This window comes from Leucopleurus acutus (genome assembly GCF_964270905.1).
Source record: "Leucopleurus acutus genome assembly, chromosome: 2".
Taxonomy (NCBI): domain Eukaryota; kingdom Metazoa; phylum Chordata; class Mammalia; order Artiodactyla; family Delphinidae; genus Leucopleurus; species Leucopleurus acutus.
The window spans coordinates 128,765,149-128,784,139 of NC_139143.1; the positions used below are offsets into that span (position 1 = coordinate 128,765,149).

At 39.5% G+C, this 18,991-nt stretch overlaps 1 protein-coding gene across 1 annotated transcript in view; it reads left to right on the forward strand.

The window, feature by feature from the left end:
* The window catches only part of ERICH3 (glutamate rich 3), a gene marked incomplete at both ends in the record, with an annotated part of 118,885 nt that extends 100,330 nt beyond the window's left edge, over positions 1-18,555 (forward strand). Inside the window, 2 exon segments of the mRNA XM_082859163.1 lie at positions 10,712-10,837; positions 16,328-18,555. Of these exon segments, the coding sequence (XP_082715289.1) occupies positions 10,712-10,837; positions 16,328-18,555 (2,354 nt within the window).
* Between the last annotated feature and the right edge of the window lie 436 nt (positions 18,556-18,991).

Sequence of the window (18,991 nt, forward strand, 5' to 3'; positions counted from 1 at the left end):
CATTTTTGTTTTACAACTTGCTTTTTTCACTTAACACTGTATCCTGAATATTTTTTTATATCAGCACATATAACTGTATTTTTATTCTTATTTACTGTATATGTTATGCCATTGTATTACCTTAGTATCATAACTTTGCAACGTTTCTTAAAAATATGTTGCCTTCTGTGTAAGAACTGGTAGATTTGTTCTATGGTCCATCTTCCACAAAAGAACAAAATTTCTGGATTACAGAGGCCCAGAGGCAGAGTGAATAAAGTACAGTGGAAAATAAGATATTAATAAGCAAAATAATACAAAGACCATGTAAAATATTCAGAACGATGTAGAAGGATTATGGTATCAAAACCTAAGGATTAGTAGATTATGACAGCTGGGTGCTAATGTTTTTAAAATAAACTCAAGGAAATGATGCAATAAATTTGTAAATATTTAGAATAATAGACTAAAGGAAGTAACAGATATTCTCAAAAGCCTTTATATTCCTAAGAAAATTTCAGATAAAATAAACCAGGTCTTGAAAGTATCGTGAGTTATATTGATATTGATGCCAAGCAAAGAGGTTATGGTGGTTCCTCCTCCTTAACTGAGCCTTCAGTAAGGTGGCTGAGGGAGAGAGGGATAGAATCAAAGTTATATGCTTGAAATGAAGGTCATTTAGGTCACAGCTTATATGAGTTAGATCAGAAGGCTGGTGAAGATTGAAATGTGTGTATTTTATTTAACACCCTGATTAGAACCTTAGATTGCAGTGAAATGGGGGCTGAGATAATGTGTAAAAGATTCTATCTCATTTTGTATAGCACTGAATTAATCAATTTCAACTAGACCTAGAATAAAAATTGTGATTATGTTAAGAATAAGTCTATGGGCTGAAAAAATGATGTACAATGAATGATGTTTCGTTGAGTCTAAGTTAATACAACTTAATCTGAATTGTTTTCACTTAAGATCATAGCAATGGATAAATTTGTAAAGTACTACAGTCAATGCCTTCTTACCTTTCAGGCTGATAACATAAAACGATAACTTCCTTCTAACTATTTTATAATATGTCACACTTAATTGGGCTTTGTCCAGTCCACCAACAGATCAGGTGAATTTATATAAAAGATATGTCATATGCAGTGAAGTGGATAAGGTAAAAGATTATAATTGCTAGCTACAATGAGATAGTGCCCTTGAGAGTTAATTCAGTATTATAGGGCATAGTGTTATTTTCGTGTGTTTATTTTTCTCTGTTATTTTTAGTTTAAGCTGTCTTAATGCATTGTGACACATGGTGTTTTAATGATGGAACAATTCATGTGGATTTGTGAAATTAATATAATTTATACATTATGAATATAAATAATATATTAAGAATAAAGTATCATATAGTATAAAGTAAAATGTATGTAGAAGTAGGCATTTTATACTTTTACATATGAATCAGCGGAAGTCATAGTGCTTGGCCAGGTAATATAGACCTAAAAATTGTTAGGACTAAAGTAAAATGCAATTTTATCATCACATAGGCAGGATAGAATGGTCTCAATGAAAGAACAAGAAAATCACGTGTTACGAGTTGCAGTCTGAATACAATTTCTGAATGAATTGTGAAAGCATATAGCTGTTTGTTTCAATAGATTTCTTCTGAAATATTTGTTAGGTATCTGCTTTATGCCACACTGTCCCTGGTGTGAACATAACGAAGTCCTTCCCTATATGGGAGATTATATTCAAGGAGGAGATGTGCCTAACAAGTGAAAGATAAACATGTAATGGGGCATCTGGGCTAAGTGCTAGCAGAAAAGAAAGTCAAGGTAAGGACATAGAGTGATGGTTTGAGGAAGGGGTAGTATTTTTTAGGGCTGTCCTCTCTCAGTGAGGGGACATTTGAGCAAAGACCAGAATGAGGTGCAGGGGTGAGCCACTCTGTCATGTGAAGAAGGAGCACAGGAAGCAGAAGGCCCAGCAAATGCACAGAGTCTAAATTGGGAGCATCACTGTTGAGTGAAGAATTTGGAAGGAGGTCAGTGTGACAGGAGCAGAATGGACAAGCCAGAGACTGGAGGAAATGAGGCCAGAGGGAAAAACTTATAGGCCATTGGGAGGAGTTTATTCTGAGGTAGGAAGCCATTGGAAAATTAGTGCATACAAATGACATGAGCTGAAAGTTTTGAAAAGATTCTTGCTACTGTGTGGAGGATAGAATTTAGCTTTCTGAGTATGTTATCTTCGAACAGCTGTGGTCTTGAGTTGTGATTAATCCTGGATCTTTGTAAGCAATGTTTCAATGACAAAGGTAACACAGGAACATCTTTACTGTATAGGTAGATGATGTAAGTCATGAATTTTGTCATAGTGAGTTGTTGGGAAGATAATTGATTGGCTACACAAAGAATGATCAAAGAACACGCATAGTTTTCAAGGTGACTGGGAACTTGGTATAAACCTGCATATATATTTACTCAGCTTTTATTGCCTTCTTATGTTCTTAAAATTCAAATGAAAAGTTCTTGGCAAAACGTTCTTCTGATATAGAATTGCTCAAGATACTTAACATTTTTTAAAAAAACATATTTATTGGCATATAATTGCTTTACAATGGTGTGTTAGTTTCTGCTGTATAACAAATTGAATCAGCTATACATACACATATATCCCCATATCTCCTCCCTCTTGCGTCTCCCTCCTACCCCTCTAGGTGGACACAAAGCACTGAGGTGATCTCCCTGTGCTATGCAGCTGCTTCCCACTAGCAATATGTTTTACCTTTGGTAGTGTATATATGTTCATGTTACTCTCTCACTTCCTGCCATCTTACCATTCCCCCTCCCCATGTCCTGAAGTCCATTCTCTATGTCGGTGTCTTTATTCCTGTCCTGCCCCTAGGTTCTTCAGAACCATTTATTTTTTTTTAGATTCCATATATATGTATTAGCATATGGTATTGGTTTTTCTCTTTCTGACTTTCTTCACTTTGTATGACGGTCTCTTGGTCCATCCACCTCACTACAAACAAATCAATTTTGTTTCTTTTTATGGCTGAGTAATATTTCATTGTATATATGTGCCACATCTTCTTTATCCATTCATCTATCGATGGACACTTAGGTTGCTTCCATGTACTGGCTATTGTAAATAGAGCTCCAATGAACATTGTGGTACATGATTCTTTTTGAATTATGGTTTTCTCAGGGTATATGCCCAGTAGTGGGATTGCTCGGTTGTATGGTAGTTCAATTTTTAGTTTTTGAGGAACCTCCATACTGTTCTCCATACTGGCTGTATCAAGTTACATTACCACAAACAGTGCAAGAGGGTTCCCTTTCTCCACACTCTCTCCAGCATTTACTGTTTGTACATTTTTTGATGATGGCCATTCTGACCAGTGTGAGGTGATACCTCATTGTAGTTTTGATTTGCATTTCTCTAATGATTAGTGATGTTGAGCATCCTTTCATGTGTTTGTTGGCAATCTCTATATCTTTGGAGAAATGTCTATTTACGTCTTCTGCCCATTCTTGGATTGTGTTGTTTGACTTTTTGATATTGAGCTGCATGAGCTGCTTGTATATTTTGCAGATTAATCCTTTGTCAGTTGCTTCGTTTGCAAATATTTTCTCTCATTCTGAGGGTTTTCTGTTTGTCTTGTTTATGGTTTCCTTTGTTGTGCAAAAGCTTTGAAGTTTCATTAGGTCCCATTTGTTTATTTTCGTTTTTATTTCCATTTCTCTCAGAGGTGGGTCAAAAAGGATCTTGCTATGATTTATGTCATGGAGTGTTCTGCCTATGTTTTCCTCTAAGAGTTTTATAGTGTCTGGCCTTACATTTAGGTCTTTAATCCGTTTTGAGTTTATTTTTGTGTATGGTGTTTGTTAGGGAGTGTTCTAATTTCATTCTTTTACATGTAGCTGTCCAGTTTAACCAGCACCACTTATTGAAGTGGCTGTCTTTTCTCCATTGTATATTATTGCCTCCTTTATCAAAGATAAGGTGACCATATGTGCGTGGGTGTGTCTCTGGGCTTTCTATCCTGTTCCAGTGATCTATATTTCTGTTTTTGTACCAGTACCATACTGTCTTGATTACTGTAGCTTTGTAGTATAGTCTGGAGTCTGAGAGCCTGATTCCTCCAGCTCCATTTTTCTTTCTCAAGATTGCTTTGGCTATTCAGGGTCTTTTGTGTTTCCATGCAAATTGCAAAATTTTTTGTTCTAGTTCTGTGAAGAATGCCATTGGTAGTTTGATAGGCATTGCATTGAATCTGTAGATTGCTTTGGGTAGTATAGTCATTTTCACAATGTTGATTCTTCCAATCCAAGAACATGAAATATCTCTGCATCTGTTTGTATCATCTTTAATTTCTTTCATCATTGTCTTATAGTTTTCTCCATACAGGTCTTTTGTCTCCTTAGGTAGGTTTATTCCTAGATATTTTATTCTTTTTGTTGCAGTGGTAAATGGGACTGTTTCCTTAATTTATCTTTCAGATTTTTCATCATTAGTGTAGAGGAATGCATGAGAGTTCTGTGCATTAATTTTATAACCTGCTACTTTAACAAATTCATTGATTAGCTCTAGTAGTTTGCTGGTAGCATCTTTAGGATTCTCTATGTATAGTATCATGTCATCTGCAAACAGTGACAGCTTTACTTCTTCTTTTCCAATTTGGATTCCTTTTATTGCTTTTTCTTCTCTGATGGCTGTGGCTAAAACTTCCAAAACTATGTTGAATAATAGTGGTGAGAATGGACAGCCTTGTCTTGTTCCTGATCTTAGTGGAAATGCTTTCAGTTTTTCACCATTGAGAATGATGTTTGCTATGGGCTTGTCATATATGGCCTTTATTATGTTGAGGTAAGTTCCCTCTATGCCTACTTTCTGCAGGGTTTTTATCATAAAGTGGTGTTGAATTTTGTCAAAAACTTTTCCTGCATCTATTGAGATGATTATATGTTTTTTCTCCTTCAATTTGTTAATATGGTTTATCACATTGATTGATTTGTGTATATTGAAGCATCCTTGCATTCCTGGGATAAACCCCACTGGATCATGGTGTATGATCCTTTTAATGTGCTGTTGGATTCTGTTTGCTAGTATTTTGTTAAGGATTTTTGCATCTATGTTCATCAGTGATATTGGCCTGTAGTTTTCTTTTTTTGTGACATCTTTGTCTGGTTTTGGTATCAGGGTGATGGTGGGCTCATAGAATGAGTTTGGGAGTGTTCCTCCCTCTGCTATATTTTGGAAGAGTTTGAGAAGGATAGGTGTTAGCTCTTCTCTAAATTTTTGATAGAATTCGCCTGTGAAGCCATCTGGTCCTGGATTTTTGTTTGTTGGAAGATTTTAAATCACAGTTTCAATTTCAGTGCTTGTGATTGGTCTGTTTATATTTTCTATTTCTTCCTGGTTCAGTCTTGAAAGGTTGTGCTTTTCTAAGAATTTGTCCATTTCTTCCAGGTTGTCCATTTTATTGGCATATATTTGCTTTTAGAAATCTCTCATGATCCATTGTATTTCTGCAGTGTAACTTGTTACTTCTCCTTGTTCATTTCTAATTCTAATGATTTGAATCTTCTCCTTTTTTTCTTGATGAGTCCAGCTAATGGTTTATCAATTTTTTTTATCTTCTCAAGAACCAGCTGTTAGTTTTATTGATCTTTGCCATTGTTTCCTTTATTCCTTTTTCATTTATTTCTGATCTGATCTTTATGATTTCTTTCCTTCTGCTAACTTTGGGGTTTTTTGTTCTTCTTTCTCTAATTGCTCTAGGTGTAAGGTTAGTTTGTTTATTTGGGATGTTTTTTGTTTCTTAAGGTAGGATTGTATTGGTATAACCTTCCTTCTTAGAACTGCTTTTGCTGCATCCCATAGGTTTTGGGTCATCGTGTTTTCATTGTCATTTGTTTCTAGGTATTTTTTGATTTCCTCTTTGATTTATTCAGTGATCTGTTCGTTACTAAGTCGTGTGTTGTTTAGCTTCCATGTGTTTGTATTTCTTACAGATTATTTCCTGTAATTGATATCTAGTCTCATAGCGTTGTGGTCGGAAAAGATACTTGAAACAATTTAAATATTCTTAAATTTACCAAAGCTTGATTTGTGACCCAAGATATGATCTATCCTGGAGAATGTTCCATGAGCATTTGAGAAGAAAGTGTATCCTGTTGTTTTTAGATGGAGTGTCCTATAAATATCAGTTAAGGCCATCTTGTTTAATGTTTCATTTAAAGCTTGTGTTTCCTTATTTATTTTCATTTTGGATGATCTGTCCATTGGTGAAAGTGGGGTGTTAAAGTCCCGTACTATGATTGTGTTACTGTCAGTTTCCCCTTTTATGGCTGTTAGCATTTGCCTTATGTATTGAGGTACACCTATGTTGGGTGCATAAATATTTACAATTGTTAGATCTTCTTCTTGGATTGATCCCTTGATCATTCTGTAGTGTCCTTCTTTGTTTCTTGTAATAGTCTTTATTTTAAAGTCTCTTCTGTCTGATATGAGAATTGCTACTTCAGCTTTCTTTTGATTTCCATTTGCATGGAATATCTTTTTCTATCCCCTCACTTTCAGTCTGTATGTGTCCCTAGGTCTGAAGTGGGTCTCCTGTAGACAGCCTATATATGAGCCTTGTTTTTGTGTCCATTCAGCCAGTGTATGTCTTTTGGTTAGAGCATTTAATCCATTTACATTTAAGGTAATTATCGATATGTTTTTTCCTATTACCATTTTCTTAATTGTTTTGGCTTTGTCATTGTAAGTCTTTTCCTTCTCTTGTGTTTCCTGCCTAGAGAAGGTCCTTTCGCATTTGTTGTAGAGCTGGTTTGGTGGTTCTGAATTCTCTTACCTTTTGCTTATCTGTAAAGGTGCTCATTTCTCCATCGAATCTGAATGAGATCTTTGCTGGGTAATCTTGTTTGTCCGTTTTTCCCTTTCATCACTTTAAATATGTCCTGCCACTCCCTTTTGGCTTGCAGAGTTTCTTCCAAAAGATGGTTATGGGGATTCCCTTGTATGTTAATTGTTGCTTTTCCCTTGCTGCTTTTAATATTTTTTCTTTGTATTTAATTTTTGATAGTTTGATTAATATGTGTCTTAGTGTGTTTCTCCTTGGATTTATCCTGTATGGGACTCTCTGCACTTCCTGGAATTGATTGACTATTTCCTTACCCATATTAGAGAAGTTGTCAACTATAATCTCTTCAAATATTTTTTCAATCGCTTTTATTTTCTCTTCTTCTGGGACCCCTATAATTCAAATGTAGGTGCATTTAATGTTTCCTCAAAGGTCTCTGAGATTGTCCTCAATTCTTTTCATTCTTTTTTCTTTATTTTGCTGTGCGGTAGTTATTTCCACTATTTTATCTTCCACATCACTTATCCGTTCTTCTGCCTCAGTTATTCTTCTTAGCATGTTTTAAAATGGGAACAATTTGTGTAGTTTCAAAGCAAGCAGAGGAGAGGGAATGAATTTGGAAAGCTTGCCTACTAATATTGCAAGCCATATCCTTGCTACCACTTTTCAATAACTAAATTATCAAATTTAGAAAGAATTGGTGGAAATTGAGAACTGTCAGCAATAGTACAGGGACATAAGGCCTCTCATCATTATAGGTGAAATTGTTAATTGATACCTCCTTTTTTGAAGTACAAAGAGAAACATATATCAAAAGCTTCTAAAAATTATCATGTTCTTTAACCCAGCAATTCCAGTTCCAACAATTTATCCTAAGGCAATAGTCAGAAATAATAAAATAATTATAAGTAGTATTTTAAGTAGCTTTTTAATCACAAAAATGGAAATAATTGAATATTTAACACTAGACAGTTGGTTAGCCAAATTTTAGTAAAACCTTATTAGAATATTCTGTGCAGTTATTGAAGAATAGTTCTTATTTAATGATATGTGGATATAGTCACAATATATTGCTAAATGAATAAAATGGGATACAAAATATCATCTAAGTAAGAGTAAAAAATACTTAGAAATCTGCCAAAATATTAACTAGTATTTGTTTCTGAGTGGTGAAACTAGGATATTTTTGTTTTCCTCTCTGTACTTTTTATTGTTTCAAGCTTTAAATAGTGAATATGTACTATTTTCATATTTTGGGGAAGTATAATGTTTATATTATTTTAAAATATGTTTGTTTTCATAATAAAAAAAGCTCACATTGGAATGCAATAATATTTTGGTATTTTAAAAACATCTTGAAATATCCTATATCATTTGAATGGAAAAAGTATTTTTCTTTGAAATTCTCTGTTTGAGCCTCTTCCATTTTGCTACAGATGCTGTGGGAACTGACAACTCTCTTTGCTTTAATGGTCATCTTTACAGCAAGGTGAAGGAGCGGAGCCTTGAGGGATGAAGGGCTAAATAGATAGAGGAAACAGGGTGATGTGTCACATTGCTGGTGTGGGAGTCTCAGCATGCATAGTCCTCCTTTACTGTAGGTGGAAAACAGTCAAAGTCAGACACTGGCCAAGGTCTTGCTTTTAAGTTTCAGTTTCAGAAGAACATCTGAGAAAAAAATGACCAAGTGGGGTCTTTTCTGATCTCACACCTAATAAATCCTTAATGCTCAGGCCAGTGTCCCATTCTTGCTGAATCTGAAGCAGGCAGCACCTAACTGTCCAGGCTCTCATCGACTTCCAAAGCCTAACCCTCCAGGGGCAAGCCAGCTGACATGGGCAAGTGGTGATTACAGTCCTGAGACAGAAGGATTACATGCTTCAGGCAATTCTGAGTGAGTTGTAATTTTCAGATTATGCTAGTATTGTTTGGCTTCTTAGAATAGTCTTTTGGTTCAATAGCTGCTAATTGTTTATTATTATTTTTGTAAACCATATTGAAAAAAATTTCAATTGATGTATAATTGACATACAGCATTATATTAATTTCAGGTGTACAACATAATGATTCAATATTTGTAAAATAAACCATATTTCTTTTTAGCCTGTGGACTACTTGGGGGAGAAACCTAGATGTCCTGTTGGCTCTGATGAAACAAAGCTTCAGTAATTGATACCAAATCAGGCTTCCTCCCACCCTCCTGCCTACCATTCTTGGGATTTCTATTGCTTAGTCAGCAAAGCAGATTTATACACAAAGACCTAAAACACTATTTATTTAAACTCTCTAGTTATACAGTGCTGTGGGTAAGATGATATTTAACTTATAGGTACTGTGTTATAAAGTTACTAAACTAAAAGTTGACTTGGTTTTAAAAAATCCAACTATAACCTAAGTTTCATGAGTTGATGTCATCTTTAAATTACTGTAAAAGACATTTTTTATTTGGTGTATTGGATGAATGAGGAAAACTGATGTTCAAAAAAATTTTTAAAGAGAATACATTGGAACTATGTGATGCACCTCTTTTCATTTCCATGTTTGTTATCTTAAGATTACTATAGTTAAGTCTTTCCATTTTTTCTCCAAAAGCCACATGAGGCAGATATTTCACTATTTGTTTCCAAACACAGAGGGATCAGTAAGTAACTAACTGCTCCTTAGCAATCCACCTTAAACTGAGCAAGGGTCCACATTCTAGTTGTGTTTTTTCTTGAAGTACAGTCTTTGGACCAAATTGCTCAGAATATCTGAGAGGAAAGAAAGCAAGAAAGGAAGAGAGAAGGTAGGTAGAGAAGGAAAGGGAGAGATAGAGAGCGAGGGAGGGAGGGAGGGGGGAAAGGGTATTTTGGAGAAACTGTGCTCTTATCTAGGAGGGCAAATCTAGGTCTAGTGTTATTTGAGTGAACTTTTGTTAACCAGGAGGTGGCATAATGAAAGATGTCAGGGATTTAGAGACACAGGTCATCAGATGATAGGCAAGGGATATAGACAGGGGTGTGTCAGACACTAAAGACAATGTTAATGGATATTAAAGTGTTGTTGAGAATTATCAGGTTGGGCGATAATACTTATAATAGACATGCTCATCATTTTATCATCTATTATTATTTATTAGGTGCTCAGGAACTTGCTAATAAGTGAAATATAAGCATGTTCTACAGGTATTATTTCATTTAATCCTCCCAATATAACCACTGAGTAGATATCTCTTTTTGACAGATGGGTAAACTGAGGCTTAGGCTTAGGCCAAAGAACTTACCCAAGCTGATACAGTATGGGACTTGAACTTCTTAGGTCTTTGTGTTCCTAAAGTTCAGTGCCAGTAATCAGCTGCAGATAACAGGAATCTCTACAATAGCTTTTACTGTCAAATTTATAAGAATCATGCAATAGCTTTTTTGCTCTGGTCACATGGAGTGAGTATTGGGGTCAAATCACTAAAATCTACTAATGGATGAAATACTTATAGTATAGTCAGTTCTGGTAGTTTTAGAAATCTAATAGAACCGTGATGATTGGGATTATAAAAGCCATAACATGTTTCTAAAAAGCAAAAGGCAACTAAACTCCTTTCCAGTCATCTCATTGCATGTGTATTTGGCAAATCCATCACTGCTTCTGGCTGTTGCCTTGTTTTTTTTTAATGCAAGTATTTCTTTACATGGATTTCTTTACTTCATGATCTTCTATTGTGTTTTCTTTTTGAAATCATAGCTTGAACTCTGTTTAATCTTAATAAATGTTAAAAAGAGTCATATTTTAATGTGAATGCTTTTAAATTAATCCCACTTGCTGCTGTTCCACTTACAATGTTCCCATGACCTGTTTTAACACCTTTTGATATTTTATATGGTCTCCAATCAGTTGGACAGGTAGTAGCTGAAGATGTAGGTCCCGGCTACCACTGCCACTATGACTCTGAGTCTGGTGTTAGCAGTGCAGACAGAGGAGAGAAGCACTCAAGGAAGGTGGAGATTGACACAGGTGCAGGTAAGGGCACATCATTACCTAGGAAAGACCTTCAGAAATCCTCTGCAAAAGACAGTGCTGTTTCAATCTTTCATCTTCCTATCCTTGTTTCCTCCTTCTACCACCTTTATTTTCTTTTCAACTAGTGAATATGATGGCAGGAGGTGGAGGCATTAAGGGGAGCTTTGGAGCTGACAGCAGATATGAAAGTTATCATTCTTTTTTGAATACAGTGGTGCTTAGAATTTTTTAAAAAAGGACTTCAGATAATGAAAAATACTGGTAGGGATTTTCAGACCACTCTTATTTCTTAGCCTGCCTCCCAGTTAACTGACCAGGTAGGTGGATATACCTAACTGACCCACTGGAGACATGAAGAGCCCAGGCACATTTCACGAGGATTTACTTGAACTCCTTATTTTTTAAAATTCAGGAAATATTCATTGCCATCAGCAAATGACCTGGCTCTTGGTGATGAGTATTCCAGCTGCAAGAGTGCACATTAGAGTGATTCAACAGACCATGACTCATACATATCTGGTCAAACAGCCCGTGCCCTTGAAATCAGGTTTCCCTATATTTAGTGGATGAATTTTAAAAAACACCCTGATTTGAATACACGTATGTGTGTGTGGCAGTTGGCAGGGGGAGGGTGATTCATTTTATTCCTCATATGGTCACAGTACCCCCACCTCCAATTTTTAATAACAGGCATCAAGTGCTGGGAGGTATATGAGATTTCACTCTATTATCAAGTAAATAAGTTAGCCAGCCACAGTTATATCAGAAGACACAAAACTCCTCGGTCAGAGAAAAAGGACTTTATTACTCACAATAAATAGAAACAGCCAGACGATTTGCACTTGTGCTGGTTCCCTGAGCTCCCGTTTCCCCGGAGCAATGTGGAGAGGACCAGGTGACACTTGAACTTGCAGTGGGCTGAGTGGCAGAAGGACACTGAGCTTCGAGAATCCAAATCTTTCGTACTGGGCGTTCAACCAGAGGAGTTGTAGTGTACCTCCCCAAACTTCTGCAAGGCAGGTAGAGTAGTTGTTGTCTATTAAATCCAATTCAAGCAAGAAAATATCATACATTGTACGCAGTGGGAGGGGAGTGTGTAAGGAAGGTTTGTTAGGGCTTCCTAACAAGGCACTGTGCTAAGCATTTTATGGTTTACTCTGACAAGGATTCTGTGAGTCAAGTGTTGCTATTCCTGTTATATGGATAAGAGAATGAAGGCTTAGAGAAGTGTTATTTCCCAAGTTCGTACAACTACGTGGCAGAGCTGGCATTCTCACCCAGGTCTGCCTGACTCCCAAGTACACACTCAGCCACTAAATCAGATTTCCCTTGTTTGTGAACATTGCTCACTTTCTTATATTCGTTATTTTTTTCCCCCAAAAGCCCATGAGGTTGCTATCAAGAACACGTCATATTTTTGTACTGATATTTCTTAGAAGAGCTTCAATTACTCTTTCTCCCTTGCTTCAGAAATGTCATGTCTGACTCCCCTGTGTGTGTGTGTGTGTGTGTGTGTGTGTGTGTGTGCATGTAATAGCTCATCTGGATGCCATTAGCACTTTCTCTCCTGGAATTTAGGCATAGTATATTATTACATGGTGGCTAGTCAATTTTATTACCCTGTATTTCTGAATGTTTTTTAATTCCATAAATTTAGAGGCCAGCTTAGCAAAACAGAGGACTTTCTTTAAATATTTTTCATAACTGACTTTATTTTTAGACATCTTTATTGGAGTATAATTGCTGTACAATGGTGTGTTAGTTTCTGCTGTATAACAGAGTGAATCAGCTATACGTATACATATATCCTCATATCCCCTCCCTCTTGTGTCTCCCTCACACCCTCCCCATCCCACCCCTCTAGGTGACACAAAGCACCGAGCTGATCTCCCTGTGCTATGCCGCTACTTCCCACTAGCTATCTATTTTACATTTGGTAGTGTATATATGTCAATGCCACTTTCTCACTTCATCCCAGCTTACCCTTCCCCCTCCCCGTGTCCTCAAGTCCATTCTCTACGACTGCGTCTTTATTCCTGTCCTGCTCCTAGGTTCTTCAGAACCATTTTTTAAAATTATTTTTTAGATTCCATATATATGTGTTAGCATATGGTATTTGTTTTTCTCTTTCTGACTTACTTCACTCTGTATGACAGACTCTAGGTCCGTCCACCTCACTACAAATAATTTCGTTTCTTTTTATGGTTAATATTCCATTGTATATATGTGCCACATCTTCTTTATGCATTCATCTGTTGATGGACACTTAGGTTGCTTCCATGTACTGGCTATTGTAAATAGAGCTCCAGTGAACATTGTGGTACATGACTCTTTTTGAATTATGGTTTTCTCAGGGTATATGCCCAGTAGTGGGATTGCTCGGTTGTATGGTAGTTCAATTTTTAGTTTTTGAGGAACCTCCATACTGGCTGTATCAAGTTACATTACCACCAACAGTGCAAGAGTGTTCCCTTTTCTCCACACTCTCTCCAGCATTTACTGTTTGTAGATATTTTGATGATGGCCATTCTAACTGGTGTGAGGTGATACCTCATTGTAGTTTTGATTTGCATTTCTCTAATGATTAGTGATGTTGAGCTTTCGTTCATGTGTTTGTTGGTGATCTGTATATCTTCTTTGGAGAAATCTCTATTTAGGTCTTCTGCCCATTTTTGGATTGGGTTGTTTGTTTTTGTGATATTGAGCTCCATGAGTTGCTTGTAAATTTCGGAGATTAATCCTTTGTCAGTTGCTTCATTTGCAAATATTTTCTCTCATTCTGAGGGTTGTATTTTCATCTTGTTTATGGTTTCCTTTGCTGTGCAAAAGCTTTTAAGTTTCATTAGGTCCCGTTTGTTTATTTTTGTTTTTATTTCCATTTCTCTCGGAGGTGGGTCAAAAAGGATCTTGCTGTGATTTATGTCATAGAGTGTTCTTCCTATGTTTTCCTCTAAGAGTTTTATACTGTCTGGCCTTACATTTAGGTCTTTAATCCATTTTGAGTTTATTTTTGTATATGGTGTTAGGGAGTGTTCTAATTTAATTCATTTACATGTAGCTGTCCAGTTTTCCCAGCACCACTTATTGAAGAGGCTGTCTTTTCTCCATTGTATATTCTTGCCTTCTTTATCAAAGATAAGGTGACCATATGTGCACGGGTTTATCTCTGGGCTTTCTATCTTGTTGCATTGATCTATATTTCTGTTTTTGTGCCAGTACCATACTGTCTTGACTACTGTAGCTTTTTTTTTTTTTTTTTGCGTTATGCAGGCCTCTCACTGTTGTGGCCCCTCCTGTTGCGGAGCACAGGCTCCGGATGCATAGGCTCAGCGGCCATGGCTCACGGGCCCAGCTGCTCTGCGGCACGTGGGATCCTCCCGGACCTGGGCACGAGCCGTGTCCCCTGCATCGGCAGGCAGACTCTCAACCACTGCACCACCAGGGAAGCCCGATTACTGTAGCTTTGTAGTATAGTCTGAAGTCAGGGAGCCTGATTCCTCTGACAACTTTTTAATATACTTTCATGCAGGAATTTGAATAACAACACATATACTACTAAAGGGACTTGATACATTGTTGTTCCAAATGATGGTTTTCATTTGTTTTGAATCCAGTAATAATCTGTAACAAAATAAAACAAACTGTATTCTTTCAAGTGAGTTGGCTCCATGTTCTCTGAGTGAGCATTTGGTTCTATATTTAGTAAATAACTGCTGTGGTATGCTGAGGACTCCCTATAAAACTCAATACCATCCCTGCTGATAGACTTGAAGTTTCTATGTTACTCATTTGAATAAAGTTACCTTCCAAATACATTTTATTTTATTTATTTATTTTTTTTGGCGGAACGCGGGCCTCTCGCTGTTGTGGCCTCTCCCGTTGCGGAGCACAGGCTCCGGACGCACAGGCTCAGCGGTCATGGCTCATGGGCCCAGCCGCTCCGCAGCATGTGAGATCTTCCTGGACTGGGGCACGAACCCATGTCCTCTGCATCAGCAGGTGGACTCTCAACCACTGCGCCACCAGGGAAGCCCCCAAATGCATTTTTAAGGGAAATGTAACATGTGCTGTTATTGTCTTACTTCAAAATGTTTTATTTTAATAGCTGGCAAGAGGCCAAGGAAAAACAAAAAGGACAGGCAGGTGTGGTGTCAGGAGAGGAACTGGAGTTATAAGACATTCCCAGATGGGGTATCAGAATAGGGATGAAGTGAGTAAGATTAGGGCTTTAGGTTTCTGGGAGATTGTTGGTGATGGGGTGGGGGTGAGATGGCTAGACAAAAGGGCAAGCAAGAGAAAAAAATGTGAGGAAGACACACTTGCCTACTTTATAAATTTATATAATTTGGAGGTTGACACCCTGGTTTTATAACTTATTTTATAGCACCTAGTCCAGTGTGTTTTACAAATGAAAAAAAATTAGATTGATAGAAAACATTAAGGTGACCATTTTAGAAGCTATCTCCCTAAGTATTATTCTGCAATTGGAAAATTTAAATGCTTTGGGTATTTGGCCTGAAATGCCTTTATTTATTTTGCATGGATCATTGCAACAGAAATACATCTATTTGCTAAATAATAAGAAATCTATTTGAAGCCTTCTAAGAAACATATTGAACTTGTATTTATTGAAGTATGAAAGCTAGAACACCCAGATTTACAGGAAATTATGGATGAGAACTTATGAAATACTTCAAGTAGGTTATTTATATTGAAAATTGTCCCAGACTAAAAAGTCCTGTCTTGCTCTGTGATCCTGTTTTGCCAAAGGCAAATCAGTTTCTGAATGTAGATGGGAGGTGTTCTGACCTATAATACAAATTTATGTATTTAGTAAAAAGTCTTACCTTGAACTACAAAGTTATTTGATGACTATATCTAGATATAGTAGCTTTAATGGGAGTAATGTGTGGGATAATGAATGATCAGCTCACATTGTATTATGATTCTGTTGCTAAATGCCCATACGAGTACAAGAAACATAAGCTAACAGGCATATTATGGTGCTATAGGGAACAATGATTCTTAAGATTAACATGCTGTAGGGAACAATGATTCTTAAGATTAAGTCCTCACTATTTTCCTTGTTGCATAATTTTTTCTGCAAGTCATAATATTTCAAATGAAAGTGGGATATGTGTGTGTGTGTGTGTGTGTGTGTGTGTGTGAGAGAGAGAGAAAGAGAGAGATTTTATTATTTTAAGACATGCACTTTTTGTTTGTTTTCAACATTTCTGATGTTCAATTTTCCTTTAATACCAATGTGCCCATTAAATGTGATACCATTTCTTTTCATCACGAAAAGCCATTGTTAAATCATGGTACACGTTATAGTCAATGGCATCCTAGAACCAAGAAAATGTTGTATAGATAATATAAGTAGCCCCTTGATATTATGTATAAATATCTCTTATATATCTAAGACTTTTTGTAATATCTCCTCCCTGCACTTTGATTAAAGTAACCTTGATTTCTAACCTTATCTTATAGCACTGAATAGGAATTTAGCGGTGGAGGAAAGGGCAGCACTCAGCTCAAACAAGGAATCCAAGCAAGTTGCATCAGAAGAGCATACACTGGAGAAGAAAGAAGCAGTGGAGGAAGATGGAGGTCCCCAACACAGGGATGCTGACACAGAAGAAAAAGGGGATGCAGCACCGTGGGGAAAAGCAGGGGTTAATGAGGTTCCCTTGGGGCAGTGGAAGCCAACAGTAGAGCAGCCAGCATTAGTAGGACAGTTTACAGAGGAAAGAACGATCCCTCAGGGTGTAGTAAGTGGGGCAGAGGCAGAAGCAGAAGGGGATAGAAGGCAACAAAAGGAGGGGTTAGACCCCAGAGGACAAGAAGCAGCAAGAGATTCTGGAGGTCTGAATGAAGGGGAGGCTTCTGAGGAGCAGGCCTTGAAGCAAACGGTGCTGGAGACGGAGACGGCAGCTTCTGACGGGGAGCAGGGTGAGGAGAAGGCGGTGCTTACAAGCCAGGCAGCAGCCCTGAGAGAGGCAGCGAGGCCGGAGCAGGGAGAGTCTGAGGGAGCGGCTGTGAGCGAGGCTGGGTCTGCAGAGCCAGGTGTGGAGGACAGTGAGGGGGAAGCATCCACAGACCTAGAGGACGTGGGACCCGGAGAAGCTACACCCGAGAAAGTAGAGGAGGCCATCCTGTGGGGAGAGGCGCCAGCCAAGGAGAGGGGGGCAGTTCTGGGAAGGGAAACTCCCTTGAGCTCCTGGACTTCTGTGAAGGCCCAGGCAACTCGGATGGGGGTTTTGGAGGACAGCCTTGAAGAACTTCGTAAGGGCCCTGTGGAAAGGGAGGAGGTTGAGATAGAGTCAGAGTCTAAGAAGGAAGATGAGAGGAAAGAAATGTCACCTGAGGAGTCAGGTGCAGCGTGCGAGAGAAGGAAAGCTGAGAGGCCAAAGACACCTCTGGGGGAAACCAAATCTGAGAGGGAAGCGGTGGCAAGGACAAAGGCGCTTCAGGATGGAGACACTTTAGAAGAAGAGCAAAAGTTGAAAGAGGAAGAGGGGGAACCCATGAAGGAAGTAAGACCCAAGGAAGAGACACAAGCCCCCCAAAATGACATGGGGCATGGAGCTGAGGAGGAAGCAGCCGTGCGGGCATCTGAACTGACTGAAGACGCAGGGCCGCAAGGAGAGGATTCGCTGACCATGTCTGAAGCATCCCCTGGATTTGAAAAGTCCCTGGAAAACATAACGGTTTGGGGGAAAGAAGGAGAAAGACCAAGAGAAGCTGGAGACACAGGGCGCAGAGGCAGAGCAGGGCTGCGCCTCGGGGAGAACGTGGGCCTCGCAGAGCAGGACGAGGGCGCGAGCCCTGCAGGAGGGGGGATGTCAGGAGCCCTTGAAAGCGAGCTCTCAGGGCAGGCACAGACACCCGGGGCTGCCGGCGAGGCCCGGGAGTGTGCAGCCAAACATCAAGACAGCCTGATGGGCTGGGAGGGGAGGGATAAAGAAGGGCCTTTACAGGGGCCACAGGGAGCGGCTGTCCCAGCCAGGACACAAGAAGATGTTCCCGAGGGAGAATCCTCCATGGCAGGAAAGTTCAGTGAAGAAGTGATGGGTGAGGACCCAGAGGAGGTGGCTTTTGAAGAGCCCACTCTGGGGGTCGGGCTGATGAAGAACGGGGACACCGAGGGGGACAGGGGCTCGCGGGGCGTGGTTGTAGCTGGGGAAGGTCGCCACCAAGGAGGAGGAGGGACAGGACCAGCCGCAGAGCGAGAGGCGTTGGCAGGTTCGAAGACAGCTGGGGGGCAAACAGAAGCGCATGAAGCCTTCTCCTTCTCAGATGCGGCTGGGGAGGAAAGCTGGCACAGTGTGGATGAGACACTAGGAGAAACGGCAGCTGCACACAAGGTGGCTGTAGAGGAAACAGTGCTGAGCAGGGAGGAGGCGACAGTGACTTGGGAGACGGAGGCTGAGGTCGAGGCTCCAGGGCAACCTTCTGACCTGGAAGGGAGGGCCCCACCGCCAGGGCCGGCTCAGGAGGGAGGGGAAGCTAAACCCACACAGGAGGCGGAGTCCGTGTGGAGTCCGGGGCAGCTGAAGAATTCAGACTGGAATTTTCCCAAGAGAGAGGGTCAGAGCCCAGGAGAGAGAGTGCACGGGACGCAGGAACACTCCCTGGAAAGCCCGATTGCACTGGGGCCCGAGAGAAGCGATAGCATGCAGTGCACAGAGGAAGTGAAGACCCAGATGTTCCGCTGAACCCCAGGAAGGCCTAAGAAACTTTGCGGCTGATGGTGAGTTTAAGCCTGCCCTGTCTGCAGGATTAAATAGATCCCCCCTTTGGGTTGGCTCATCCCTTTCTCAGTGTCTGCACACACACACCCTTCAACTCTGGGCTGCTGAGCCCCAAGCCCATCAGGACAGGGGGCTGGGTGAGACGGACAGGGTGGCCAAAGCCACACAGGGACCAGTTTCTGTTCCCTTCGCAACTCTAAGTCACAGCCCCCGTCTCGGCAAGCACAGCTCTAGGAAGCAGTGAGATCCTCCTTGCCTCCATTACAGGGCCCCAGAGATGGGTGCAGAGGAGAGAGTGTGCCACAAGGACAGGTCACAGGAGGAAAGGCTTAAACTCTGTTCCAGAATTAATTTCCCTTTGTGATTGTCTGCCTTTAAATGGGCTCTGTGTCTCCATTCT